The sequence below is a fragment of the Fusarium graminearum genome, chromosome 2, assembly GCF_000240135.3.
Source record: "Fusarium graminearum PH-1 chromosome 2, whole genome shotgun sequence".
In the NCBI taxonomy this organism is placed as follows: domain Eukaryota; kingdom Fungi; phylum Ascomycota; class Sordariomycetes; order Hypocreales; family Nectriaceae; genus Fusarium; species Fusarium graminearum.
The window spans coordinates 3,995,628-4,021,967 of NC_026475.1; the positions used below are offsets into that span (position 1 = coordinate 3,995,628).

Below are 26,340 nucleotides of genomic sequence, written 5' to 3' on the forward strand. Positions count from 1 at the left end.
GATATGAGATCAACGAGGGGATCTTCTAGGACAAAAGACCCCAATGCGTCTCCTCCAAGTGGACCAAACCAAGAGTCCATAAAAAAAAAAGATGAGTTAGTTACTCTATTCAGTTAGTAGCGAAGTAGGTAGCTGAGTTGGTCAATGCAGCTGTGCTGTGTACGCCACTTAAGAGCTTGAATCCGTCATCAATGAGGGGCCACGGAGATGTTGCGGTATCACCGACAAGCTCGGCGGAACAAGCATGCCCCTTCAAATCTGTAGTCTAAACTAGTATGTCCAATGATGGAAATCAATAGATCATCATGCTGCATAATTGTAGTCGACTGAGGGTGACTGCTGCAAGATAGGGTTTGTGTTGTAACGAAGATGGTAGGCCAACGTCCTTACCTGAACTCTCCATGTTAGTTTAGTGTTTTGATCGACTATGCATAAGGGGATAAAATGAAATTGGTTAGTTATGACTATTTTAGAAGCGTGACTAGTCGTATTTCACGCTGAATAATTAAATTGGAGTACGTTGGGACTTGTAAATCTCGTTGTTTCTTTGAGGATTTCCGTTGTTCTGCTGCTACCCTATGTCTGTGATGCATCTTGGAAGCAGTTGGCTCAGGCGATATGGGAAGAAGGTATATGCCAATTTAAAGTGGTAATAACATCTTGTGAGAATTAATTAGAAACATTATCTATGATCCCCTACGAATTATTTGCAGAGCATCAAGGCAAACGCAAAGACATCTTGAGAAACAAACATCTATTCTCTTCTCACAAGAATTAAGCAACGTCAGCATTGGAGGCAAAGACTGAATCGAATACAGCGGAACACAAATCTTGGCTTGAGTCAAACATACGTACCTTTCAGGTTGCATTGATTGATCGTCAGTCGGCAATCTCAGTTCCAGCATCCACACTCCCGGTAAGAGTGCAAGGTTTCGTCATAATGGCCACATATGGCGGTGTTTGTATCGACTCCATATTCCCATGTACCTCTTTGTTGAGCAGAGTACATACCAACAGGGTAGCCTAGGAAAAAAGTGGGAGTTGCTCGATATTATCTTCCAACATCGTCAAGATCAACATGTTGTGGATGAGCTGATTTCCTATTCCAGGGAAAAGCCAGAGCTCCACCAGCCGGATGTGACGATCTACTGTATTAACTGCCGATCAGCTAAGAGGCCGGTCCATAGTAGTGCTTGCTAGGGCTGTGCTCTGTCCACTTGCTGTAGGGCCAAGTACACGTGGAGACGGCCTGAGCACCGGGGGCACGGGGCCGGCAAGGCAAACCAAGACATAAAGGTTGAAGACGTTTAGGGGAATGGAATGTAGGGGCTTGGCAGTGAATGCTTAGCATCATGCCGAAACAAGGTGGCTGCTCAACTTGGATTGACAGGATAGATCAGTACAGTCTTGGGCATTCCAGTATATCACTCTGTACTCTGTAGACAGTGGTCATCTCAGTGACCTTCATCCCTGTGCAATTCTGAGCATATCGAAACTAATGCAATCGACTGGAGAGAATGAATGGCACGCCTGCAGTAGCATCGATTGCAAATCCTCAAAACAAGTAATAATCGTCACAGCATCGGACCTGAACATCCTCCCAAGTCTCAATCCTGGTATGCTAACCAAACAAGACATTCGGAGCCCCTTGATGAGTTGTCAGAAATTAGTATTAATGGGACCTAGTCGTAGATCGAAAACCACAAGGGAGAAGAAGCAAGATTTGCTGGGTTAATAGTTACGATCGACAGGCCGGAAGCATGGAACCTGGGTCCACTGCAGCTGGATATCTCCACTGTTAATCCCGTGAGAAAATTCCGAAAAATAGGGTCGGGGGTTGATTAGCGCAGGGGGCTATAGGGACGATGACATCGACAGGGAGAGAGAGAGATGCAAACCTAAGATTGAGTATTCGATAGCGGTGACGATCAAATATCTACAAACAGTACGTGCAGCGAATTACTTTCTCAAAGGGGTAAGCAAGATGATCCAACCAAGTAAGATCTGCAAGAACCAAACGGACACTTGCAGCGAATATCACACCAAATCCAAAACTCTTTGACAACAACACAGACATTGTACTCTGCAGTCTCAACAAATTGTAACCCTCCGATACCGTAGCATAAACACTAAAAACAAAGGTCCGGGAGTTGAGAATGGATACTTCGTGGAGAAGACGCCATAGGGGGACGCTATGTGGACTCTTTGGCTCTTGGACGCAAAGCTAAGTTCTCACGACTCGAGTCTTTGAGAGTGATCGGCATCACCACTAACATCCAGGGATCCAAACCAATTTCCCAATGAGTGATCGACCTGTATAGTTGGTAAAAGAAAACAAGAAAGAATCAAAGTAGAAGAGAGAATTTGTGTATATAAGGACATATCTTCTCTGCTTCAAATCAGTTCTCTTCATCCTCATCACTCTCATCAACAACTCTCACTCTCACACACACTCTCTACACTCAAAACAACCTCTCTCTCTCATCTCAAAAATCATTCAAAATGAAGGCCACTTTCTTCTCCATCTTCGCTCTCGCCGCTTCGGCCATTGCCTCTCCCGTTGCCCAGCCCGCTGGTGTCAACCCTACTCCCGACACCCAAGAGGTCCGCGGCGCCGTCGCCAACCTCGAGAACATCCTCAAGATCGCTGGTGTTGACCAGGTCGTCGACGAGGCCACCAAGGGCTCTGCTTCTCCCATCAAGCGAGCCGTCTCCAACCCCGCCCAGCTCCTCTCCGTTCTCCAGAGCGGTGCTTCCAACATCAAGAGCAAGACCTCTGGTTTCAGCGGCATTGCCGACAAGGTCAAGGCCGGCGACCTCACCAAGTCTGAGGGTGCTGACAAGGCTATCCCCGGCCTTGAGGGTGTCAACTTTGAGCTCACCCAGATCGTCACCAAGCTTACCGGCGCTGCTGGTCTCCCTGTCGCTGACGGTGATGTCGACAAGGTCCTCAACCTCGTTGTTGTTCTTGTCTCTGAGGTCCTCGCTGCCGTCAAGACCATCGTCACCGTCACTGGTCTCCAGCCCCAGCTCATCTCTGTCCTCCACTCCGTCTTCCAGATCCTCGCCAAGGTCCTCGTTCTCGTCATTGGCCTCGTCGGTGCCATCCTCCCCGGCCTCATTGCTGCTCTCTCTCCTCTCCTTGCTGGCCTCGGAACTGGTGTTCTCGCCCCTCTCCTCACCCCCGTTGTCGCTCTCCTCGCTGGCCTCGGTGCCGGTATCTAAGCGACATATTAATGTCCTGAACATATCTGGGAGATAGAACTCCAATAATGTACTCTGTACGAGTTGTGTGAATGAAAGGATGCCATCAATGATTTGGTCAAAATGTCTTTCATGTTGGATTAATAGGAATGATTAAGATTATTCATGTATATAGTTGATTTCAATCAAAAAGTTAAGCTTTTAAGCACTTTAATTACTTTCCATTGCCTTTGTGATATTCTATGTCAGAAACTTTCTGTATTCAAGAGGGCTAAATTTCAAAGGCAAGCAAGTCTCTACTTCGTAAGTCGTTGTCGACTTTGTTGACCTAAATAAGTCTTGTTTCTACGCCCTGTGATTGACAACACTTACGTCACATCGAGACTGGATGCCATAAGCAGAATGAAGGAAGAAATCTTTAGCATGTCGAAACTTTCCTACGCCCTTTCTTTGACCAAAATGGAAGCGCTATAAAAATGTCACTAGCATCATAAAAGACCAAACACCACCATCAACATTCGCAAGAGCCCTTCGATATGGCAGCCTCAGCGTCAGTATCAATCGTTTACGTGCCTGCAGATTGCGGCTCTATCATCCCAGGAAAATCCAAAGCACCCAAAGCATTTCAAGACGTCGGAATCGTCAGTAAACTCAAAGAAGCCGGCGTACCATCTGTCTCAGAATATCATGCCTTGGAATCGCCAGCAACTTATACCGCGGCAACCTTTAGCCCTGGCGGTGCACGAAACGAGGATATCAACATTTCAGTTTGCGAATCCGTTGAGCGTACTGTCAGCAGTAACCTTGCGTCTTCATCTGATAAATCGGATTTCCAGCTTGTCATAGGCGGCGAGTGCTGTATGCTTCCAGCTATTCTATCTGCCTTTTGGAAACGTGCAGGTTCGCAGTCACCTCCTCGACGCGTTGGCTTGATTTATATCGACGCTGATACCGATTTGACTTCTCCAACGGAACCTGGTTCGATCGGGACATTTGCTGGAATGAACATGGCACATCTTGTTCGACTACCCGGTGCACTTTCGCGAATGGAACAATTTTCTCGTCCATCGGGCGAACCAGTCTGCGATTCCTCCAACACTGTCTTTTTTGGCACAAATATGTCTCTGCCGGGAAACAAGCCCGAGCATTTCAAGTATCTTTTTGATAACAACTACAAGGCCGTCAGCTCAGCATCCTTGGCGAAAGATCCAGAACAGCGGGCGAGAGAAACGTTGGAGTATCTCGAGGACAAGGTGGATGTGATTATGGTGCACTTGGACGTTGATTCGATTGACCCGGGAACGTTTCCGCTGGCGAATGTGCCAAACTTTACTGGTGTTGAATTCGAGGAGATGATGAGGGCGTTGAAAGTGCTACTTGGAAGTGATAAAGTTGGTGGGCTGACTGTTGCAGAAGTTAACCCTGATCATGACCCTGGGTTGGGTATGATTGAGAGGTTGGCGTCGCATATCGCGAATATGCTTGCTGAGCGAGGGTCGTGAAAGTTTATCAAGAGACAAGGATAATGATAGTGGCTCGACCAATTGCAATTGAGATGCATATAACGTAACCCTGAAAGGCACAGGTTTTCGACGGAGGATTCGCTTATCATTAATTGCTGTTGTATTTAACGTTGCCAGGTTTGTAATGCGTCACTGTTGCATACAAAGTCTCCGGGTTCTTATCCCCGCCCTTTCTCTTCCTTCCAGCCACTGGAATTCTCCATCATTCATCAACCAAGTCACCACAAACAAACACTCACCATGGGAAACACGTACTCTCTCATGTTCCCGCCCAAACCTCAATTCACCGAGGAAAATCTTCAACCACAAGATGGACGTGTCTTCCTCGTCACAGGCGGTTACTCGGGCATTGGCTTTGAGCTGAGTCGCATGCTATACGAAGCTGGCGGGTCAGTCTATATCGCAGGAAGATCTCAGGAAAAGGGCGAGCAGGCCATCGCGCAACTGAAAGGACATTGTCCTGATTCATCTGGAAGCCTATCCTTCCTTAAGATATCCCTCGACGATCTAAAATCTGTCAAGTCGGCTGCGGAAGAATTCATAGCCAAAGAATCAAGACTTGATGTGTTATTCAACAACGCAGGCGTATCCATGCCTCCCCCAGGCTCAGTCTCGGCGCAAGGGTATGAGCTCAGCATTGCGACGAATGCCATCGGACCTTGGTACTTTACGCAGCTTCTCGTACCTGTTCTAACTCAAACCGCCAAAAACCAACCACCTGCTTCAGTGCGCGTGGTCTGGACAGCATCCATCGTTACAGACGTCGCTCTTCCAAAGGGAGGAGTTGACATGAAAGAAGTCATCAACCCATCTAAAGATCCACAAGTCAACTACACAAATTCAAAGACCGGAAACTGGTATCTCGCCAGCGTGTTGGCAAACCAGATCGGATCTCAGGGCGTTCTCAGCGTGTGCCATAATCCTGGTAACTTGCAGACTTCCCTTCTGCGCCATATGCCCTGGGCGGTTCGTTATGCCGTCTCGATAATCCTTTATCATGCCAAGTTTGGTGCATACACCAACCTTTGGGCAGGCCTTTCGCCAGATCTACAGATTGAAGATGGAGGCAGGTTTATTTGGCCCTGGGGTCGGTTCCATCCTAGTCCTAGACCGGATTTGCTGGAGAATCTCAAGTCCAAGGAGCAAGGAGGGACAGGGACGGCTGCTGAGTTTGCGGAATATTGTGATAAAATCATTGCGGAACATCGGTGATTGCAAAAGTACACGTTGTTAGTTTTATTGGATTTGATTTTAAGATAGCTTGTTTCTTCTATAGGTGGTGGTTTCTTTGAGATGGCTATTATAACTCAGGTGTGTGCTCGATAGCCTTGTTCAGCGCATATACATCCCAATAAAACGGCATAATGCTCTTGATAACACCGGCTTCCAAATCCACCGTCATGACCTGGCACAGGGGCCACTTTAGCTCTTCACCAGTCTTGCGAACTCGAAGGTGAAGGTAGCCGAGCGAGATGATACGGTTGGAACCCTCGCGTTCGAAAATCTCGGGATTCTGCACATCAACCTTGTCGAAGTAGTTGGCCATGTCTTCTGCCCACTTCTGGAACCCTTCAGGTCCAACGTATTCGCCAGCGTAGGGTAGGCCTGATGTTTGTTTGAGTTTAACTTCTTTTGAGAGTGTTGCTGCCATGCCGCTAAAGTCGCGTTCTTCGGGTGATGATGCCATATAAACACGCTCGGCATCGTAGAATGCGTCGAGAATTGATCGTGCTGTGTGTTTGGCGGAAGACATGATGAAGGTGGTTGTGTTTGTTGAATTGCAATGGAGTTGGAGGGTGATGATGACATACTGGGACTGGGAGCGCTGGACACTTATTTATCTATTTCACCAATACGACGCTTATTAATTCTTTCATAATGGGATAGACTACAATATTGGACCGAAGGATTCATAGTAAGCATTGTGAATGGCATCTTGCTATCTCCAAGGAGATATTTCTGGGACTTTTGGTTGAGATGGCCTAAACAGGAAACCAGCGAGCCGGAGTTTTCGGAGTATGATCGGGGACCTCGAACGCTGTATGTCAACGGTCTTATAGTGGGCTGGTTGCCTGAACCAGAATGTCGAGTTCAACCGTTCATGTCTGGAAACTCAATTGGATATTGTAGCCTACGTACTAACAAAGCAAACTGTAAGATTGCTGTAGATCTATAAATAAGGTCTTGGAACTCCCCCGCATTCAAGCAGCTTAATTTTTCTTGGCGAAGCTTGACATTTGATGACTCGGAGAAATGAGGGATTATGATCATGGGCTGAGGCAGAGAAAAACGGATAAGAAAAAACCTGGTTCTGGTTGATCACGTTCGCAAATCGCCAACTTGACCGCTAATCGATCTTTGACCCTGTATTTTGATCACTGTTCCTGTCCCTTCTTGCCCGTCTTGTACTGGCGTTACCTCATTTAGGTGTAGCCTGGGGGGCTACCTATTCTGGAAAGGCTCTAGACCTGAACCTAGTAGGCAGTTTGACAGGCCCGTCAGCCTTTCTTCCAATGACGCTGACGCTCGGGGGCAACTATGACGCAATTGGTACCTAGATTTCTCTTCTCTTCTTCCTCTTCCTCTTCCGCTTCTGCTTCCTCTACCCAGAGGGGGAACATTATCCCACTCCTCCACTAACCCGACACGCTGATTCTTCTCTGCCGCATGAATTCCATTTGCTTGCTACCCAACCCTGACATGACATGACAGTACATTCCACGATACAATGTCGAGCTCTGCAGAGCTGCAACGCGAACGCGAAGTGCAGAGTTACTTCCAGAGCTGGCAGATAGCACAAGGCTCTTCACTTAGAGTCGCCCGCAATGTCGATGGAATCTCGGCACCCTCCCAAATCAATGACGCAAACGTCCCTCAGCCTTCCTCCGACAAGGCCCTCTCCGCCTTTGCTCAGCTGGCTGTCTTCCGTCTCAACGTGAAGCGTGCTATGGTCTCGCTTATCGATACGAACAACCAGTACATCCTCGCCGAAGCCACACGCAATTTGCGACTCGGGACATTAGCAGACGATCCCAACGATAAGAACAAACAGTCTAGCATTTCCGATTACAATAGCGAGTTGTGGTGTGCGTAACCCCTCTGTCTATCGACGCACACACTCTTGCACCTGCTAACTTCACCCCAGTAGGAACATCGATCCTCTCCCGCCCAGATGCCGTTTGCGAACATTGTCTACACAACTCCTGTACCGGTCGCGACCCAGATGGAACGACTTATACAGCCTCGGGTCTAATCGTACCCGACTGCCGCCTCGATGATCGCTTCAAGTCCCGAGTATACGTCCAGTCCGAACCAGGAGTGCGCTTCTACGCTGGCGTACCCATCTTTTCGAGGAAGGGTTATAAGATCGGAGCATACGCTGTCTCGGACGAACTACCCCGCGAGGGCTTGACGGTAGAGGACGTCAAGTTTATGCAGAGCGTTGCGCAAGCGATTACGGAACATCTCGAATGGGCGCGCGATCGTGTTGATAGGTTCAAAGGTGAACGCATTGTGCGTGGTTTGGCAACTTTTATTGAGGGATGTTCCAGCGACGACCCCACCTTGTCAAAGGATGACCAACCTCAACGTCCTTCGATCAAGCGCCCTCCAGGCATGTCGATCTCAGCCACGCGACGCTCGTCACTACATAACAATATGCGTAAAGTCGATCCCGACTCTACCAGGCGGTCGCAGAAAGAGACGTCGCCAAACCGAAAGACCAAACCGAAAACGGACGGCTTATCAAGAATGTATCACCGAGCAGCTGACAACTTGCGATCCTCCATATTGGCGGATGGTGTTGTGCTCTTTGGTGCCACAGCCGCCAACATCCAGCACATGAGCAAAACTTTCCAAGTAGACCACAGTGACAACGCGAGCTCTGAAGACTTGCCGACACGGGTCGCGGCCGAGCCTGATGGCTTCAGTACAGATAGTTCCGACTCAGAAGCGTCACCAACCTCTAGGCCGTGTAAGTTGCTTGCCTATTCGCTTGCTGACAAGAGCCAGCCTTTGGATCTCGAGAAGGGCCCTTCTTTCTCGATTGGAACGTTGGAGAAATACTTCTCTCGTTTCCCCAAAGGAAAAGCTTTCACATTCACAGAGGAAGGAGCTGGCCTCTCTTCCGATGATGATAGCGCGAGCGATGCAAGTTCCGTCCCTACAGCCGGAAGGCATAAGCGCCGCAAGGACAAGAACAAGAACAAGGACATTATGGATCACAGGGAACTGCTTAAGAAGATACCCGGCGCCAAGGCTATCGTCTTTCTTCCACTCTTTGACTATGTCGAGGATAAACTGATGGGTGGATGTTTTCTTTGGACATCAGCCCCAGGCCGCATGATGAACCTGGATGAGGACTTATCCTACCTTCGTGCATTTGGAAACAGCATCACGAGTCAAGTTGGGCGCATAAATACGAGGAAGAATGAAGCGGCAAAGACGACATTTATTGCGAGCATGAGTCACGAATTGAGAAGTCCCTTGCACGGTATTCTGGGTGCTGCCGAGTTTCTCAAGGACGCGGTGACCGATTCATACGAAGTTGGTCTAGTCAACTCAATTGCAACGTGCGGAAAAACACTTCTCGACACGTTAAACCATGTGCTCGACTTTAGCAAGATAAATAACCTTGGAAGCGGACGGACTAGGAAGGGGAAGCACGCCAAGATCATCAGTTTGTCTTCTGATTCAATGGAAAGCTTGAATATGACTGCAGCGGTAGACCTCTCCGTACTTGTCGAGGAGGTTGTCGATGCTGTTGCCACTGGTCATAACTTCAAGAAACTGCCCAAAAAGTCGGTGGATCAAGGATGCGATGGGATGTTAGGCGCAGGAGAACAAGTTGTTGGTGGGCTTGGAACCGAGCATCCTGTTTCAATTCTTTTGGATATCACCCCGAGAACATCTTGGATGGTCAGGACGCAACCAGGCGCCATCCGAAGAATTGTTATGAACCTGTTTGCCAACGCCTTGAAGTATACAGCAATAGGGTTCGTCTGCGTTTCGGTACGAGCCCAAGAGATTAGCGACGACGCAAGGATCGACGTCATGATCCGGGTAACCGATACTGGCAAAGGCATGTCCGAAGACTTTCAACAGAACCGTCTTTTCGTTCCTTTCAGCCAGGAAGATTCTTTCCAGCCCGGCACTGGCTTAGGATTGAGCATTGTCAAACAGATTGTGGACTCGCTTGGAGGAACTCTTGAGGTCAAATCGGAACAGGGCAAAGGCACCGAGATAGAAGTTCGGTTGCGTCTGGAACCTGTTCCCGAAGAAGGAAACAAGTCAGAAGAGCCTATGGATACAATGAAGCAAAAGCTTCAAGGACAATCATTGGTACTTCTGGAACCAAGCGAAGACTTTAATTCTAACACCATCACCCAGCAAGTCAAGGTGCGCAATGAGGCTTTAATTGAGATATTTTCAAGCTGGTTCAGCATGAAGGCTGCGAGGGAAATCGACACCAACCCTCCAGAGGCCGACTTTTATCTGTATTGTGAGCCGCCGTCCGCCAAAACACTGGAAAAGCGCTTCCAGGAAACAGTAGCGGAGGGTCCCAGGAACAAGAAGACACCCATCATCATCATCAGCTTGAACGAGGAGGAGGCGGCAAAGATATCACGAGCCCAGACCACAGCCCTGGCCAAGTTATCTAACGTGGTTGAAGTCATTCCACAACCGTAAGTTTTGGAAATCCAGTTTTCTGGTTCATCTATACTGACAAAAAACCCAGATGCGGCCCTAGAAAACTTGCGCAAGTGTTTAGCCGATGCTTGCAACGGATCAAAGAAGTTAAAGATGATGACGGTGACGGCCAATTAGTCCACAGTGCTTCTACTGATAACAAGACAAGAGGCGGACATGGAACTCCTAAGACGAGAGGTGTGGCAGAGCGTATGAACTTAACATTGCATCGAGATGGGAATAATATGTCAGACGATGCACATACCACCACCACACCGCTACCTGAGGATGAGCAAAGCCAGTCCGAATCCAAAGAGGATGGCTATGTAGGCAGGATCAAGAGCCAAAAAGATCATCAAAAACAAATGGAACATTACAACAACGACAGCAAAAAGGAGGAACAGAGCAACAATCGCAAGAAGGACGTTGAGACGAAGATGGAGAACCATGCTCGCGAAGAGCAGGAACACGGCCAGCCGGATGGCCAAAAACAAGACGGCAGCATCGAACAGAATGACAAGTCAGCACGGGAGTCACAAAAACCAAACAAACCAGAAATGCCCAACAAGGCCCATGTGTTGCTAGTTGATGACAACAAGATCAACCTCAACCTCTTGACCATGTTCATGAAGAAGTGTGGCTTCACCTACGAAGAAGCCGAGAATGGAGAAGAGGCAGTCGAGACGTTTACAAAATCAACCATCGGCAAGGGTGAACCTCGAGGCCCTATCAAGAAGCGGTTCGATTACGTACTGATGGATATCAGCATGCCCGTTATGAATGGCGTTGAGGCGACAAAGAGGATTCGAAAGATCGAGGCTAAGTACAAGGTCCCTCGGACGACAGTGTTTGCGTTGACAGGTCTGGCGAGCGCGGATGCAAGGCTTGATGCGATATCTGCTGGTGTGGATTTGTTTCTGCCAAAGCCTGTCAAGTTTGCTGAGCTCAAGACCATGCTTGAAAATAACTAGATGTGTAAACAACTTATGTGGCTTGTACTTGTTTATGATAGATTTTTAATAGAGCACATGGAAGATCAGTTGGCTGTCGCTTTGATGTGCACGATATAAAACGTGTCTTGAAAGCATTCATGGGGCTATCAAGAGGTGTAGTAAGACAACCTGCCAATGGTTAGATGACGACTCGAAGCATTTATCAATGAAACTCACTCAATCAAGTTCCCATCCGGATCACGAACATAAATACTCTTAATCCCTCCCATAGCACCAGTCCTAGCAACAACCCCTCCCCCCTCAAGGACCTTGATATCCTCCTTCTCAAACTCCGTGATTAACCCTTGCAAATCAGTCCCTTCCTCAAGGATAAAGCACAGATCAGCAGTCCCAGGCAAAGCCGTTTGGGCCTTGGGCTCGAATTCGTTACCGCGCTGGTGGAGGTTGATCTTGTGCGTGCCGAATTTCAAAGCGTGACGGGGACTGGATTCGGGGCCGAAGGGTTCGTGTTTCATGCCCAGGTACTTTGTGTACCATGCTATTGTAGCTTGGACGTCATGGCAGGTTAGGACGAGGTGGTCGATGTCTTTTACTACGGCGAAGGAAGACATTTTGGAGGTTGATATGAAGGTGGTTGAGTGAAGTTGTGACGTGATTGAAGATGAGTGGGGAAATGCCGTAATACTACGGATAAAAAGAGCCGCAAATACTGGCTCAAATTGGTCTGGCTTAACCTGTTGGTTTTGTCTTTGGTGGTCCCTGTTCTTAGAGTATCAGGAAGTTAGTTGCCAAAAGCATAAGAGACACAATTAGTACATCGGTTTATACTGCTTCGATCAGATTTCTTGGGCTGTTCATTTTTGTACTCCAAGACTGAAGGCCAACGTTTGTACTACCTACCCATTAGACGACTTACCCAGTTTATCTCTCATGATTCATATGACCAGCCATTGAATTTCTGCCTACTTTGGTTGCCACTATTCGCAGGCACCAGTCGCTTATATCCACTTGGCGTTGTCTTCAAATTAATTGACGGACCAACAACTTACGCTAGAGCGTTCAGGGGTTCGAGATAAATCCAGATATAACTGAGCCATGTCGCAGACAACAATTATTCTCATCGACGTCTTCTGGCGAGACGTCCCTTTTCAGTTGAAAAAGAGATGCCCATAACAGTGCGCAAAAAGTTCAACAATAATTCTCATTACTACTTTTGTTAGCAGCCATGTCTTTTACATACCCAGGCCTCGAGGGTCTTCCTGCCGAGATTCAACTCAGCATATTCTCTCAACTCCCAAATCACAATCTCGCCCAGCTGGCTCGTACTTCCAAGCACCTCAGCAACATTGTCATCCCCCTGATTTGGACCGATGTTGAATTCCATGCTGTTGGATTCCATGAATCCTCCTCTGAACTCAACGTTCCTCCTCCTTTTCGCAGTCCCAGCGGTCGGAAATGCCATCCAGAATCGGGATGGAACCATGGCGACTTGAAAGCAGAGGCTTTCTTCAACACTCTGCAGACTCTGCACGCGGAAAATCCGGCCCGCCTGGAGCACGTTGCAAAGCGAATCAAGCACATGTGCACCGTTGTTGACCCCTGTTGGTTGCCAAGGACTCGAGATTATGTAGAAATCTACCCGGACGCTATTCGAGTCTGGGAGCTTTTCCCTTACATGACCGGTCTTGAGACTCTGGAAATCTACGCGAGAGAGTTTCAGTACCTTGATCAGACAGACGGAGAAGACCCAGTGGAGCAGATCAAAGGTCCTACACCTCGACTTCGTTTTGTAAGGCTTTCAGGTTATGTGCCCAGAACTCTGCCTGCATGGGTATTCAAGGCCGGTGATACTCTTGAGCGTTTGGAGCTTGGTATGTTGGATCGTCCGATTTCCACGTCCAATACCTCACATCCCGACTACTCACCTCTTCCCCACGAAAAGATTCAGAAGGAAATCGACTATGAGGATAGTGAGCCAGATTCCGACGACGATGAGTCAGACTGGGGCAGTCTGAGGGGTGAGGCTGTTATCCCACGTCCTTTAGGAGGATATCTATCATCCTATCAAGACAGAGGTTTAAGTCTGCCCAAACTCACACATCTCCGCCTCTCTCAACCCGCAGAGTCAGACTACGAAGACAGCTGTAACGAGTACACTTGGTCTACACGTGCTGAGAAAGCCTGCCACAGTGACTGGCGTCAGATCCTCCAAGCATCCCTACCCACGCTCAAAACACTCGTCCTCGAGCAGCGTCCTGCAGCAGACTACATCGAGAATGACGGCATAGCCGAGTCGGAATGGATGGAAGATAAGACTACGGCAGCAGCTAGCGAAAACCTGCTCAACATGGTCCGAACGGTCTTGGAGGAAGACAGAAGCCAGGGATCCCTACAGAGCGTGTACTTGTATGGCATTTACGTCGGAGAGCTGGACGAAGAGGAAGGGCTGCCTGATCCGACGGGACCTTTGGGTCAGTTCATGCAGTTTTTGAGAGGTTGTGGTGCTGAGTGTGAGGCTAGGCTTGGACAGTGGTGTTTCTTTGATAAAAGCCCCGGTGTGGCGATGTGGGATGCTGAATGTGAGACTGGATATGAAGATGACGACGAAGGCACGAAGTGGGACGAGGTATTATGCATTGTCTAAGGAAAGACTTTATAGCATGTACTAGTATGACTAGACGAGCCTGACAGGCAGCAGAATTGTTGTATTTTAAGTCTTAGTATATTTCCAAATTCTTAACGTAAAAGTCCCCTCTACACCTTACACAATAACCTACCAACAGTACTTTTTATGCTTCTGGTAGCTGAACTCTCTTATTACCACATATCCTCTATAGAATAAACAAGAGGGTCTCCTTACATGATATATACTGTGATAGAGTATTTAGCAATCTGAAAGATGGATCGATTTTCATCCGATGTATGACTTAACACTGATATCCAGCGAGGCAAGTTCTTTAGAAACAAGCATTTAAATATTGACCAACGTGTCTCATTTACATACAATCTTTCAATGTCGACCGTACACAGGAGTCCCTTCCCAGATACTGTCATCCATGTCGTTCATCTCATCCTGTAATCTCCCGACCTCCTTCCAGCACTCGTCCCTTTGAAAGGCATCAGGCCATCCAAACCTACGATAAAGCTTCCTAGCAAAATTGGCATTCTCGTAAACGGAGATCCCTGGTCCTTGTTCCAGAAACTCCTGCTCAGTGATCGTATCATCGTCCTCTGGCACTTCCTCATACTCTTGAGTAACAATGCTAGGAGGACCTGGAAACAACTCCAACTTTCGATATCTCTCCTTGAGACTGTTGAAATAAACCTGAATATCCACCGGATCTTCTGGATCGCCTCTTATATCGCAGTCGATAATCTCACCATCCTTGGCATTCAGCCATACCATGCGGCCACCGCTTTCTCGTCCTTCGGCAAGGCGGATAAAGTGTCTTCCATCTTCTTCACCTCTCGTGGAAACGAATTCATAGTCTTCTGCCCACCACATCTCTTCCTCAAAGTCCTTGAGAGAGTATTCGGGGATATCGCATAGTTGGGACTTGTAGAGGAAGCCGATTGACCAGAAGGACTGTTTGAAGTAGGGGATGTGACGGATGAGATCGAGAACGTATTCGGATTTGTCCAAGATTGATAGTGCTTCAGGTGTGAGGTTCTGCCATCCTTCTGGTGGAGCTGTTCTGAGATTTGCAGCATCAAAGTGAAGAGTTGTTAGGAAGTTGTAAAAGTCGAGAATGATAGTAACCAGTTCTTGGGTGGTGTAAACTGGCTCTCTTCTGGAAAGATCTTCTGAACCCGCTTCACTTCCATCGTCATCTTCATCTTCTTGAGATTCATGGTTTGAAGTTTGTGAAGATGCATTCTCATAGGTTAAAGATGCTTGTGTCGATCCTTCCGAAGCTGATGAAGATCGTCGTTCTGATGGTAACCCACAAGGGAAACTTGTATCCACAGGCTGATTTTGAGCCATAACGAACAATTGAAGATGGTGAAGAGTATTAGATCCTCTTCTTTTAGTTGAAGAGATACTATGAGATATTTATAACTTGACTAATTAAGGGGCTAAAGGAAAAGAATTGTCGTTGCTGCCTTGGGTGTGGGTTTCGATGACTCAGCAAAGAATGTGCTTAGAATCTGATAAGATCTTATCGTGAGGTGATGGAGGTAGAAATGAAGAATTATTTATTATACGTAAGACATAGCCTAGCATAAATCTGACGACAGTACCTCGTCCAGCTATGCAGATCGATCAACAAACTTGACCACCTTTTGTCCCGTCTTGCTCAACTCAAACCCAGCCAGCCCCTCAACAAAGGTAACCTTGAACTTGTGTTGATTGGGAGGATAAATATTGAGGAAAGTATTCAATCGAGACAGAGCAGTTTGTCTACAAGTCTCGTCTTCTTTGCACAGGAGGCGAATCTCTAGAAAGGCCTCTAGAGATGGCTCCATCTTGCTCAGAATCACCTGCCACTGGAGAACCCCGTACTGTTCCTCAGAGAGCAACGTAGCTAGGTTGTCAAAGCGGGTGTCGAATCCATCCCACATGAAGCTGAAGCGTCGGTCGCGGCCATGTAGACGGAGGACGCGGAGGTAGGGTAGATCAGATGGAGGAATTTGGGAACGGGTTTCCTCGGGAAGAGGATGGAGGGATCCCACGTCGCCTGTTACATAACGTACGACAGGGTTGCGAAGACGCGCTAGTACGGTTTGCGCGATCACTCCTGTCTCTCCTTCAGAAAGAAGCTCTGGAACAGGGATCTCTTTGTTCTCTGCGTAGTCAAGTGGCAGAATCTCAATCAGTGTCATGCGAGTGTCGATGATGAAGTCGTTGTATGTCGCTTCTGGTTCAGAAGGAGTGAGTTCCGGTGTACTTACTCCGTACGGACCGGCCTCTGCGCTACCCAGTACGGAGCAGATCTTGACAGAGCCAAGAACATCGTAGATGTGTGCCTTTTGCGCCACAGTGAGTGCTTCGGAAGTGTAGATGATCTTGTTCAGTTTGATCTTATCCCTGCCCTCTTTCAAGGTTGAGATATAATGTACCACTGACACGATATGACTCCCATCGCTACAACAGTTAGAGCTCCGACCCAAAGATGCTGGGGTATGGGAAGTGGCACTTACCCCGTAAGGACGTTTGCATAGAACTCTTTTAGCAGACTGACAGTTTCGGCTGGCTTGCTATAGCTTCCGGCTGCGAGAACGGAAGCGCCAGCGTTCTCCATAGTCTCCAGCGTCAGGTCTAGCGATCTACACTTTGTCAATATTGTGCTTCTCATCAATCGTAGCTTGCACATTCACATACCTGTATAGACTGCCTCCGCAATGAGTGGTGACAACCCAGTCACCACGCTCAATGAGACCGGTCTTGCTCAAGAAATCTCCGAAATAAGCTCTATGGCGACGATTCTCCATCGCATCAGTTGCGAAAAACAACGGTCTTGATAGAGTGCTGCCGCCACCGGTAGTACTTGTGTAAACATTGTGGCGGTATGTGTTTTCCGGGCTGATATCGTTGACTAGCCTCTCAATGACATCGTATCTGAGAGTGTTAGATGGTTTGGAACAGTGCGTCGGGATACTCACAGATCTTGTTTGTGAAGCAATGGTCGTGATTTTAGTTGGGCTTCTTCTGGTGTCAATGTGGATGTGCCACGAGATGACAATGTGAGGAGATTAAAAAGAGGCTTGATCAAACTTCTGCTAATATAGCTTGGATGGCCATTCTGAACAGAAGCTTTCTCGCGAGCGACGCGAATAGCTTCATCACTTGGTGGATATTTGGCATCGGAGTAGAAAGGATGTGTCTTGGCGACCGCCAACACGTCAGTCAAGGAGTACAACTTGCTTGAATCCATGTTTTCCAATAAATTGGGAAGTGAGAATAATCTGACAAATTAGGCTGCTAGATGCTCGTGGTTGTAGTCTAACGACTCTGTAGGCAGGTCTTATACGCGTGTGTAAACATGTAAGGGCAAGACGAAGACAGAGCCAACCTTGAGAGAACGTGGACACGGCAAAACACTGAGTGGTACGAATGCTGCCTCTGATGTTCACCGCGAAATGATGAGCAATTGACTAATGCATGCTCCCTCCGGGTGTCTCAAATGATAAGACATGATCCGCCCACGCAAGAGACCGAGGGAGGTGCAAGCATACCGAGTTGAGGCAGCCTGAGCGGACGCAACCAACGTTTCGTGGCAGCAAATTTTGTAACGCCATCGAATGAGATCATTAAAGCCGTATCTCACCGGCAGTATGGACGTGCTAGCATGGGTCCTGCATGAGATCTTCAGCAAGTTGTCAGCTGAAAGATCGCCAGGGCTAAAGCGGGTCGGGTCAAATAGACGGCCTGGGCAGGGACAAGGTCTTGAGCTTAGAGACACGGCTTGACGGCATACTGAGACATGGCTTCCGGGTTGAAGAAATGAGGCGTTTGTGACGAACGGACTCGGGAACCGTGATGTGCAACACAGATGGATACTCGCATTGTAAAATTGATGATAGTCATTGCTTACGAGTCTTGACAGCAAGACGACATGATTGTGTCTCAGCCAGAAACCCACAGTCATCCAGTGGCGCAAATTCTATGCACATCACAAAGCGGCAAGCTGCAATACGAAAGTCTAAAAAGATGATATTGACAAATTCCTTCAACACGGTGCATCCCGTATGCATGATTAAACACTAACTAAGCTATCTGTCCAATACGATATATCATCGTGTCCTAATTATTGAAAGCACATGCATCCCATCTCACCCTCCGGAGATGGCGCTCTGGGTCCTTGATGTCATTTCGAGCGTGTAGCCAACGACGGTTGTCCATGAGAATGATAGACCCTTTCGGTAGATCCGACGATTTGAGATGCACGGTTGTGTGTGCCTGAACCTCGTGCTGCACGAGGGCGTCTCTGAGTTCTTGTAGTGCGAGTCTCGCTCGGTCCGTTAATGGTGTGACGATGTCCTCTCTGAAACGAATCATGGTGGACTCGCCGTTAGACTTGAGGATACTTCCGGTGATGTGTTTTTTGTCGGCATTCTTAATGAACTCTGGCGGGATCTCAATGCGGAATTCAGAGGACATGAGTGCCGCCTTGCTTTCTGGTGAGAGTAGTTCGTTGAGTTTCTCAACGTTCATGACGGATAGAGTGCCTCCTCCGTAACGATCATGCTGAAGGACTTGGAGGGCAAAGTACCGTGGTAGGGGATCTTCATACGAGCAATCGGTGTGCCACGGAAATTCGGACATTGTTTCTGATCGTGCCTATACTTGTCAGAATGTGAAGTCAATTCGTATATACAGGAGCGTACCTGATGATCACCAGCTTGAAACATGGTTTTGCTGGGACGGACATCCCAAAACCAACCCTGCCTCGAACTATGAGATATAGGGAGATTGTGATTGTGATTCTCATGAAGACTTATGAGGAGCTGCTTCAGATATGAACTTGAGTCGTCACGGAAGCCGAGACTGATTTTGAGCATTCCTGTACGCTCAAGTTGAGAAGATACACGATCGACATGATCGTGATGTTGGGCATAAGAAAGAGAAGGAGCTTCCAAGACTGAAAGTGTGTATTCTGAAGCCAGAGTAGCAAGGCCACGGGATAGTTGGGAGCAGGGATTTGATGTAAAGGATCGTAGTAGACGGGGAGTACTTGAGAAGCGATACATGGTGGGCGGATTGATGAAGATGAGCCAGAGTGACTAAGGTCTCGATGGGGCTTCAGACTTATTAACATCGTCCATGGAAGGCGGGCCGGTACGAGTCTTCTTGTCTCTTAGTCTGTTGAGGTCTCGTTTCTCAAACATCCTGGTAATAACCGGCCTGAACCACGTCTTGCGTCGCACGCTCCTATTTGAGATCATTGGTCCTAGCAATATCCACTACTAGACAAGGGAAGTCCGGTGATAACCACCCATTAGGCTTCCTTGATGTGGCTCTGACCACGGGATGGAGGTGATACAAAAGCGCCAAGGTTGACAGTCGACTACTGGTTCTCATTTCCTCTTACATAAATAGCCTCACAATGATCCTCTGTTCCCCTGCTGTCATCTACCAGAACAACCCACCTTGAAACTTGAATCTCGAGTTCCAGCCTCCAAAATGCATACCCAAAAGCTGACACATATTATTGTTGGCCCTGGTCCTGATGATGTTGTACCAATCGCCAGTCACAACATCGATGTAGCCAGCTTTGCGCGAGAGGAAGCCCTTCTGCAAGAATCAGTCCTCAATCTATGTCCTGCTAACCTCTGGCATAATGGCTCTTACGCCTCTGGATGTCCACGTCCTGTCCTAGTTGGTGAACATCACCAGCAGCAGATGAAGGATCTGCATAAGGCTTTGACAGCAGCTATTGCAGATATTGTGCAACGATGGTGGAGTGACACAGATGCACGGTTCCCCGAACGCATGCCACTGGAGCCAAGAGAAGAGGAGCTACTAAAAGTGAGTCTTCTGAGTTGCAGACAATTCCGAGAGAAGACATTTTAACGAGTCATAGTGGATCGAGACACAGGTCAAGATCGGCAACTTGGCTCCATTCCCCCAGCGTCTTGGCTCATGGCGCCCTGACTTTCTCGTCGAAGAAACAGCCAAGTGTCAAGAGAATTACTGCATCACCGAGATAAATGCACGGTTCTCCTTCAATGGTTTCATGCATGAAGCGTATGGCCAGGAAGCTATCAATCGGAATGTGCGGGGTGAAGAAACAGGCCTCATTGGCGCGACAGAGCCAGAGATGGTAAGCCAATGCAACCCCCATGCCCTGTACGACTCTTGAATTCTGACAGGACTTTGTGTTTGTGTAGATCTTACAAGGATTGTTCAGCTTGTTCGATCCCAACTATCCCCTGCATCTGCTCAAGGGCGACGAAAAGGGCATTGATATTCACATGTTTATCGATGCTGTCGAGCGTCGCTTTGGTATCAAGCCAAGACTTGTTACCCCGGATAAGCTAAGATTACTCCCAGACGTGCGCAGTAAGACTGGATACCGACTTTGCTGCGTCGTAAAGGGTATTGATGAGCCGGCGGTAAACAGCTGGAGGTTCAAAGCCAAGAATGGGGAGGTCTGGGACGAGATTCACCAGGTCGGACTGGAACTGCATCAGCGGGAACTCGATGCACTAGATCTGGACGTGTTACGACAGATCAGTCTCAGATGCTTCAACGATATGCGTACCGTATTACTCGTGCACGACAAACGCATGTTGGGCATAATACGACAAGAGTTGCCTAGGTTAACGGCCCGTGGCGTTCTGACAGAGACGCAAGCTGAGGCTCTTGAGAGTAACATCGTGGACACGATCCTCCCAGGTTCCACGGAATTGGACACTCTCATCCAAGCAGGTCCCCAGTCACGCCAGGGTTACATCCTGAAGCCTATACGCAGTGGCAAAGGAGATGGCATCATCTTTGGCGACGATTTGACAGGCGATGAATGGACGGCTCGTCTCGAGGGTCTCAGCTCAGCCAATATCGTCCCCGGAGTTTCGTGTGTTGTACAACGACGAATCGTTCCCATCGATTACGACCTTGTGCTACGTGCCTCGGTGGGAATGGTGAAGTATCCTTTGGTAGGTACATATCACGTCGCCAATGGTAAACTGTTGGGGCTTGGAACATGGAGGGCGAGCGGAGGACGTATCGTCGCTGTGTCTTCTGGAGGATCATGGCTTTGCTCTGTGATGAGAAAGTAACAGAGAAAGACGTATTGGTTTGGGACAGATTTGTTTGAGACAAATTGGTTTGATACATATTGTTGTGTTTAGTTTAATCTTCTTACTTGCTTCACCTTGATAAGTCGAATGAGGGAGGATATTTCAGCTATGGAGCGCGTTGAGATAATCTTGGTTGCACATGTCAGTTGTCATGTCTCTTACCCTGCTTGACATGACATAATTCTACATGCCTCTATTTTTCTCCGCTGCATGTCTCAGTGCGTGTGCAATTGTGTGGCTGGCCTCTACAGCATTGTCCGTTCAAACCCTGTCCTCCAAGCCATGTCTCGCGGAGACGGACCGAACCCTCGGTCCCCTTGATCGATAGTTTCGTCGATCGTTACAAGGGAGTGTTTATACGCTAAAAGTCAAGGGCAAACTCAATGGCAAACGTGTAAAGATGTAGAGTCATTACTCGTAGAGGTTGGGACATACTCAGCACATACCCGTAATTTACAGTTCGTCAGCAACTTTTTGGATGTTTCAACATTGTTAAACATGAGTGTAATACTACCTCTGACTTTGAGCAGCGCTGCAGTAGCTGTGTCGCTGCTATCGTGTTCACATGCACTGCGGTCAGCTTTTCGTCAATCGAGAAATGGTAAGGCGAGGGACCAGTTCTACCAGGATGACGATGGATGCGCCTCGCCGCGATCGCTCGCAGAGTTTACGAATAGAGGCGCCAAGAGCTTCATTGTCGTCTTCTCTGCCATCGGTGCTGCTACGTGCATTGTGAATCTCGTGATAACTACACTTTATCATGATGGAGTTGAGTCGGTCATTGAACCTGCATTGATTCTTGCTGCTTGGGTACGTTTATCTCTTACCCAATTGACTCATCTTCTAACAAGTTTAGGCATTGGCTTTCATCCATGGCATCTGCATCTTCTTTCAGCACTCACCCGTCAGAGCTCAGCAGTTGGGAATTTGGTTACTATTCACTGCCCTAACCTTGGTCGCGTCATCATTGCCTCATCTAAGATACCTATACATACATCATCATCAGCTCCCAACCATCTCCATCATTTTCCCTATCATCAGCGCCTTATCCGCTGTCGCATTAGCTTTCGCAAGTACCTGTCTCCCAAGACGACCTGAGGTATTCCACAAAAACTCTGCGATAGATCGACAATGGACTATTTCTCTGCTGGAGCGCCTGACATGGACTTGGGTTCAGGCCCTCCTGCGTCAAGCTGCGCAGCGAGATGATCTCGACAAGGAGGACGTTCCCCAGGCAGATTCACGATTGAGATCGCAAGACCTCAAGAAACGGTGGGATCAATTGACCAGACACGAATCACTATTCCACTCCATCGTGGCCATGTATAAAGGCAGGCTGGTAATTCTATGGGCAGTCACTCTGGTCCGTTGTGCCGTAAGCATTCTTCCTTTCTGGTTCATGCTCAAGATCATCAATATTCTGGAAGGCGGAACAGCACGCGCTGATAATATGCAACTGATGATATTTGTTTTACTCATGGCATTATCCAACTTATTGGACTCGGTACGTCTCCCTCGATACCATCAAACTAGTACCAACTAACAACGTCTAGTGGATGGAAGGCTGGGCATACTGGTACTCCCTGGAGAGTCTCGCCTTGCCAATTCGGTCCCAAATCTCGGGCATCATCTTTGGCAAAGTCCTGCTAAGGAAGAACATCAGGACTTCAGGTGGTGACGAATCCGTATCTGAGACGGACGACGAAGAAGACACTCCGTCTCTCAAATCTCACCAAGCGATTGTCAACTTGGTAGGTATCGACACAGAGCGCCTCTCCTACTTCTTCCAGTATCACTTCCTCATCATAGCCGGCGTGGTCAAACTCATCGTCTTTTCCATCTTCCTCCTTCGCATCCTAGGATGGCTTCCCCTCATCGCGGGTATAATGGCATGGGCTCTCACTTTACCACTCAACACCTGGTTCTCTGGCAAAGTCCTCACAGAGTCACGAGCATTGATGAGACATCGCGACATGAAGCTGTCCAAGATAAGCGAGGTTCTTACCGGCCTGCGTCAAATCAAGTTCTCAGCTTTGGAGCGACAGTGGGAACGAAGGATACTCAAACTACGAAACGCCGAGCTGGCGACGTTGTGGAATTTCTTCCTTGCTGACAGTGGCCTTTTCGCATGCTGGGTTATAAGTCCCATTCTACTTGCTGTTGCGTCGCTGACTACCTATGTCCTTGTCCATGGAACATTATTGCCTTCAGTAGCGTTTGTCAGTATCGGAATATTTAACAACCTCGAAACGACGCTTGGTTCTTTGCCAGAGCTGCTTACACTGGGGCTTGACTCTCTTGTTTCGCTGAAGAGAATAAGTGCTTATCTCGATGAGCCAGAGAACGAGACCGAGTTAACACTGAGCGACACCATCAGTTTTCACAATGCCTCTATCGCTTGGCCCACTAATAGAACTTTAGAGGAGGGTGATTTTGTTCTGTCTGAACTCCGTCTATTCTTTCCCAACCATGCGCTATCTGTTGTTTCCGGCAAGGTCGGTACGGGAAAGACTCTCTTACTCTCTGCTATCTTGGGTGAAGCCGATCTAATCAGCGGCGAAATCCACGTCCCCAAGAAACAGCAATTTCAGAGCAGCGACTGGATTATCCCAGGCTCAATTGCATACATCAGTCAGAATCCATGGCTCGAGAATTGCTCCCTCCGCGACAACATCCTTTTCGGTCTGCCGATGGACAAGTCGAGATACAACCAAGTTCTTGAAGCATGTGCCCTATCCGAAGATCTCAAATCTCTCCCGGATGGTGATGATACAGAAATTGGGTCGAACGGTGTTAATCTAAGCGGCGGCCAGAAATGGCGTGTCACACTCGCGCGAGCTGTATACTCCAGTGCAGAGGTTCTCCTGATGGAAGACATCTTTAGCGCCGTTGACTCTCACGTCGGTGCTTGGATCTATGACAGGTGTCTTACTGGGGATATCTGCCAGGGACGTACACGGATCATTGTTACTCACCATTTGAGCCTCGTTATGCCTGGCGCTAGCTTTGTGGTTGAGCTTGGTGACGGGGGAGTGATATACTCTGGACGTCCCAAACTCTCAGTACATCATCAGGAGGATGCATCGAGTAATGACACTGAAGACGACCTGACTTTGATCGATGCGTCTGATGATGCTTTGATCTCTCCTAGATCAGAGACGGAACATGCCAAGTCAGATGCTACCCCGAAGAAGTTTATGCAAGACGAGATACGTCAAAAGGGCAATGTCAAGAGAAGTGTTTATTTGACATATGTCAATGGGAGTGGCGGTTTACTTCCCTGTGCATTATGCATCGGCATTTATCTCGCTTATCAAGCAGGAATTCTTGGGAGAGCCTGGGTTCTTCGCATCTGGACTGCCAAATCAAGTACATCATCTGACACCCTCAACACCCATCACATCTCTGGGTCTTCATTCTCGACGACACAACTACTTTCCCATCACTCTAAACATATTGCGCCGGACCCGGACGTTATCTTCTATCTCAAGATCTATATCGCCATCTCTGTAGCTACTGCAGTTGTTGGTATTCTCAGATACCTGTCGGCATACTTTCTTGCTGTCAGGGCCAGCAAAAGCCTTTTCCAGAGGATGCTTTTCGCTGTGATGCATGCCCCCATGAGATGGCTTGACACAGTTCAGTCAGGTCGCATCCTCAATCGCTTCACAGCCGACTTTAATATTATTGACGAACGCGTCGCCATGACATGGAGTCAATTCTTCTCACATCTTCTTAGGCTCGTCAGTATCTGCGTTGCTTCCTGCTTTACCTCTGTGTATCTTATCCCTCCAGCCGCTGTACTGTTGGCCATTGGTGCATTCATTGGTAACAGGTACCTGGTTGCCAGTCGGCCTTTGAAGCGTCTCGAAAGTAATGCCAAGTCCCCCGTCTTTGAGCTCTTTAATACGACTCTAGCCGGTATCTCGACTATTCGGGCGTTTCGAAGAACCCAGACGTATCTTGAGCAGATGCATAATAATCTGGATGCTTGGACCATGACTTCATTTTACATCCTTTTGGCCAACCGATGGATGAGCTTGCGCATGGCCCTTATCACTGCACTTTTCAGCATCACCGTCGGTGTTGTTATTATTGCCAAGCAAATTGATGCTGCTCTGGCTGGTTTGGCGCTTTCATTCATTCTGGACTTTTCCGAAAGTCTTCGCTGGACGATCCGATCGTATGGAGATATGGAGTTGGAGATGAACTCGATGGAGCGAGTGGTAGAGTACATGAACATCGAGACAGAATACCTTGGTGGGTTGAGACCGGCAGCTGCTTGGCCTAGGTCTGGTAGCGTTGAAGTCAAGGATCTAGAGGTTGCGTATGCGCCTGATCTACCACCAGTGCTCAAAGGTCTGTCGTTCAAGATCAAACATGGTGAGCGTGTCGGCGTTGTTGGTCGTACCGGAGCCGGCAAGTCTTCAATGACTTTGGCCCTTTTCCGATTCCTGGAAGCGAGATCTGGGAGTATTGCTATTGACGGAGTGGATATATCGAAACTCAAATTGACCGACTTGAGATCCAAGATGTCCATCATTCCACAGGTATGTTTGCAGCGATAGCCGAGCTACAGACGCTAACATGATCATAGCATCCTGTTCTGTTCTCTGGAACGGTCCGTTCCAACTTGGATCCATTCGGTGAACACACAGATATGCAACTCTACGAAGCTCTCACGAGAGTCCATCTAATCGGCCAAGAAGATACTCCAGACGGCAGCATGTTTAAGAATCTTTCAAGTCTGATCTCCGAGTCTGGCAGTAATCTTTCTCAAGGCCAGCAGCAACTCCTCTGCATCGCCCGTGCTCTCCTTGCCGCTTCCAAGGTCATTGTTCTAGATGAAGCAACCTCTGCTATTGACATAGCTACAGATACGCTGATACAAAAGAGCATTCGCGAGTGGTTTCGGACAGGACCATGATTGTTATTGCGCATCGATTGAGCACCGTTGCCGATTTTGACAAGGTCCTTGTGCTTGATGGAGGGCGTATGGTGGAGTTTGGCACTCCGAAGGAGTTGTGGGAGAAGGATGGCGTGTTTCGGGGGATGTGTAAAAGGACGGGGAGTAATGAGGAGGAGAACTTGAGAAAGGTTATCATGGGTTGATATTGTAATAAACAATGCGCGTATATATTTATGGACAATTCTCTCTCAGCAATGATAGTGAGGAGACTACACCTCCTCATCACATTACACGTCTACCCGGACCATCCGCATCATGT

At 48.2% G+C, this 26,340-nt stretch overlaps 11 protein-coding genes across 11 annotated transcripts; 6 read left to right on the forward strand and 5 right to left on the reverse strand.

Moving 5' to 3' along the window:
• Window positions 1-2,502: 2,502 nt before the first annotated feature.
• On the forward strand, window positions 2,503-3,225 carry FGSG_04450 (uncharacterized protein; the record flags this gene model as incomplete). The annotated part of the gene is made up of 1 exon (XM_011322850.1): window positions 2,503-3,225. The coding sequence occupies one exon, from the start codon at window positions 2,503-2,505 to the stop codon at window positions 3,223-3,225; it is 723 nt and encodes a 240-aa protein (XP_011321152.1).
• Window positions 3,226-4,322: 1,097 nt separating this feature from the next.
• Window positions 4,323-4,706, forward strand: FGSG_04449 (uncharacterized protein; the record flags this gene model as incomplete). The annotated part of the gene is made up of 1 exon (XM_011322851.1): window positions 4,323-4,706. One exon carries the CDS (start codon window positions 4,323-4,325, stop codon window positions 4,704-4,706), a length of 384 nt encoding a protein of 127 aa, XP_011321153.1.
• Window positions 4,707-4,967: 261 nt separating this feature from the next.
• On the forward strand, window positions 4,968-5,939 carry FGSG_04448 (uncharacterized protein; the record flags this gene model as incomplete). Its single annotated transcript, XM_011322852.1, has 1 exon — window positions 4,968-5,939. The coding sequence occupies one exon, from the start codon at window positions 4,968-4,970 to the stop codon at window positions 5,937-5,939; it is 972 nt and encodes a 323-aa protein (XP_011321154.1).
• An 88-nt stretch (window positions 5,940-6,027) lies between these two features.
• On the reverse strand, window positions 6,028-6,480 carry FGSG_04447 (uncharacterized protein; the record flags this gene model as incomplete). The annotated part of the gene is made up of 1 exon (XM_011322853.1): window positions 6,028-6,480. The coding sequence occupies one exon, from the start codon at window positions 6,478-6,480 to the stop codon at window positions 6,028-6,030; it is 453 nt and encodes a 150-aa protein (XP_011321155.1).
• Window positions 6,481-7,455: 975 nt separating this feature from the next.
• Window positions 7,456-11,531, forward strand: FGSG_04446 (uncharacterized protein; the record flags this gene model as incomplete). The annotated part of the gene is made up of 3 exons (XM_011322854.1): window positions 7,456-7,778; window positions 8,081-10,411; window positions 10,465-11,531. 3 exons carry the CDS (start codon window positions 7,456-7,458, stop codon window positions 11,384-11,386), a joined length of 3,576 nt encoding a protein of 1,191 aa, XP_011321156.1. The 3' UTR covers window positions 11,387-11,531.
• A 49-nt stretch (window positions 11,532-11,580) lies between these two features.
• On the reverse strand, window positions 11,581-11,979 carry FGSG_04445 (uncharacterized protein; the record flags this gene model as incomplete). Its single annotated transcript, XM_011322855.1, has 1 exon — window positions 11,581-11,979. The coding sequence occupies one exon, from the start codon at window positions 11,977-11,979 to the stop codon at window positions 11,581-11,583; it is 399 nt and encodes a 132-aa protein (XP_011321157.1).
• Window positions 11,980-12,593: 614 nt separating this feature from the next.
• Window positions 12,594-14,012, forward strand: FGSG_04444 (uncharacterized protein; the record flags this gene model as incomplete). The annotated part of the gene is made up of 1 exon (XM_011322856.1): window positions 12,594-14,012. The coding sequence occupies one exon, from the start codon at window positions 12,594-12,596 to the stop codon at window positions 14,010-14,012; it is 1,419 nt and encodes a 472-aa protein (XP_011321158.1).
• A 366-nt stretch (window positions 14,013-14,378) lies between these two features.
• Window positions 14,379-15,220, reverse strand: FGSG_04443 (uncharacterized protein; the record flags this gene model as incomplete). Its single annotated transcript, XM_011322857.1, has 2 exons — window positions 14,379-15,063; window positions 15,150-15,220. The coding sequence occupies 2 exons, from the start codon at window positions 15,218-15,220 to the stop codon at window positions 14,379-14,381; spliced, it is 756 nt and encodes a 251-aa protein (XP_011321159.1).
• A 399-nt stretch (window positions 15,221-15,619) lies between these two features.
• On the reverse strand, window positions 15,620-17,244 carry FGSG_04442 (uncharacterized protein; the record flags this gene model as incomplete). The annotated part of the gene is made up of 4 exons (XM_011322858.1): window positions 15,620-16,454; window positions 16,511-16,636; window positions 16,692-16,928; window positions 16,973-17,244. 4 exons carry the CDS (start codon window positions 17,242-17,244, stop codon window positions 15,620-15,622), a joined length of 1,470 nt encoding a protein of 489 aa, XP_011321160.1.
• Window positions 17,245-18,077: 833 nt separating this feature from the next.
• On the reverse strand, window positions 18,078-19,060 carry FGSG_04441 (uncharacterized protein; the record flags this gene model as incomplete). Its single annotated transcript, XM_011322859.1, has 3 exons — window positions 18,078-18,086; window positions 18,147-18,650; window positions 18,698-19,060. 3 exons carry the CDS (start codon window positions 19,058-19,060, stop codon window positions 18,078-18,080), a joined length of 876 nt encoding a protein of 291 aa, XP_011321161.1.
• A 433-nt stretch (window positions 19,061-19,493) lies between these two features.
• On the forward strand, window positions 19,494-26,039 carry FGSG_04440 (uncharacterized protein; the record flags this gene model as incomplete). Its single annotated transcript, XM_011322860.1, has 8 exons — window positions 19,494-19,838; window positions 19,894-20,133; window positions 20,201-20,886; window positions 21,643-21,922; window positions 22,290-22,616; window positions 22,666-24,640; window positions 24,785-25,662; window positions 25,872-26,039. 8 exons carry the CDS (start codon window positions 19,494-19,496, stop codon window positions 26,037-26,039), a joined length of 4,899 nt encoding a protein of 1,632 aa, XP_011321162.1.
• Between the last annotated feature and the right edge of the window lie 301 nt (window positions 26,040-26,340).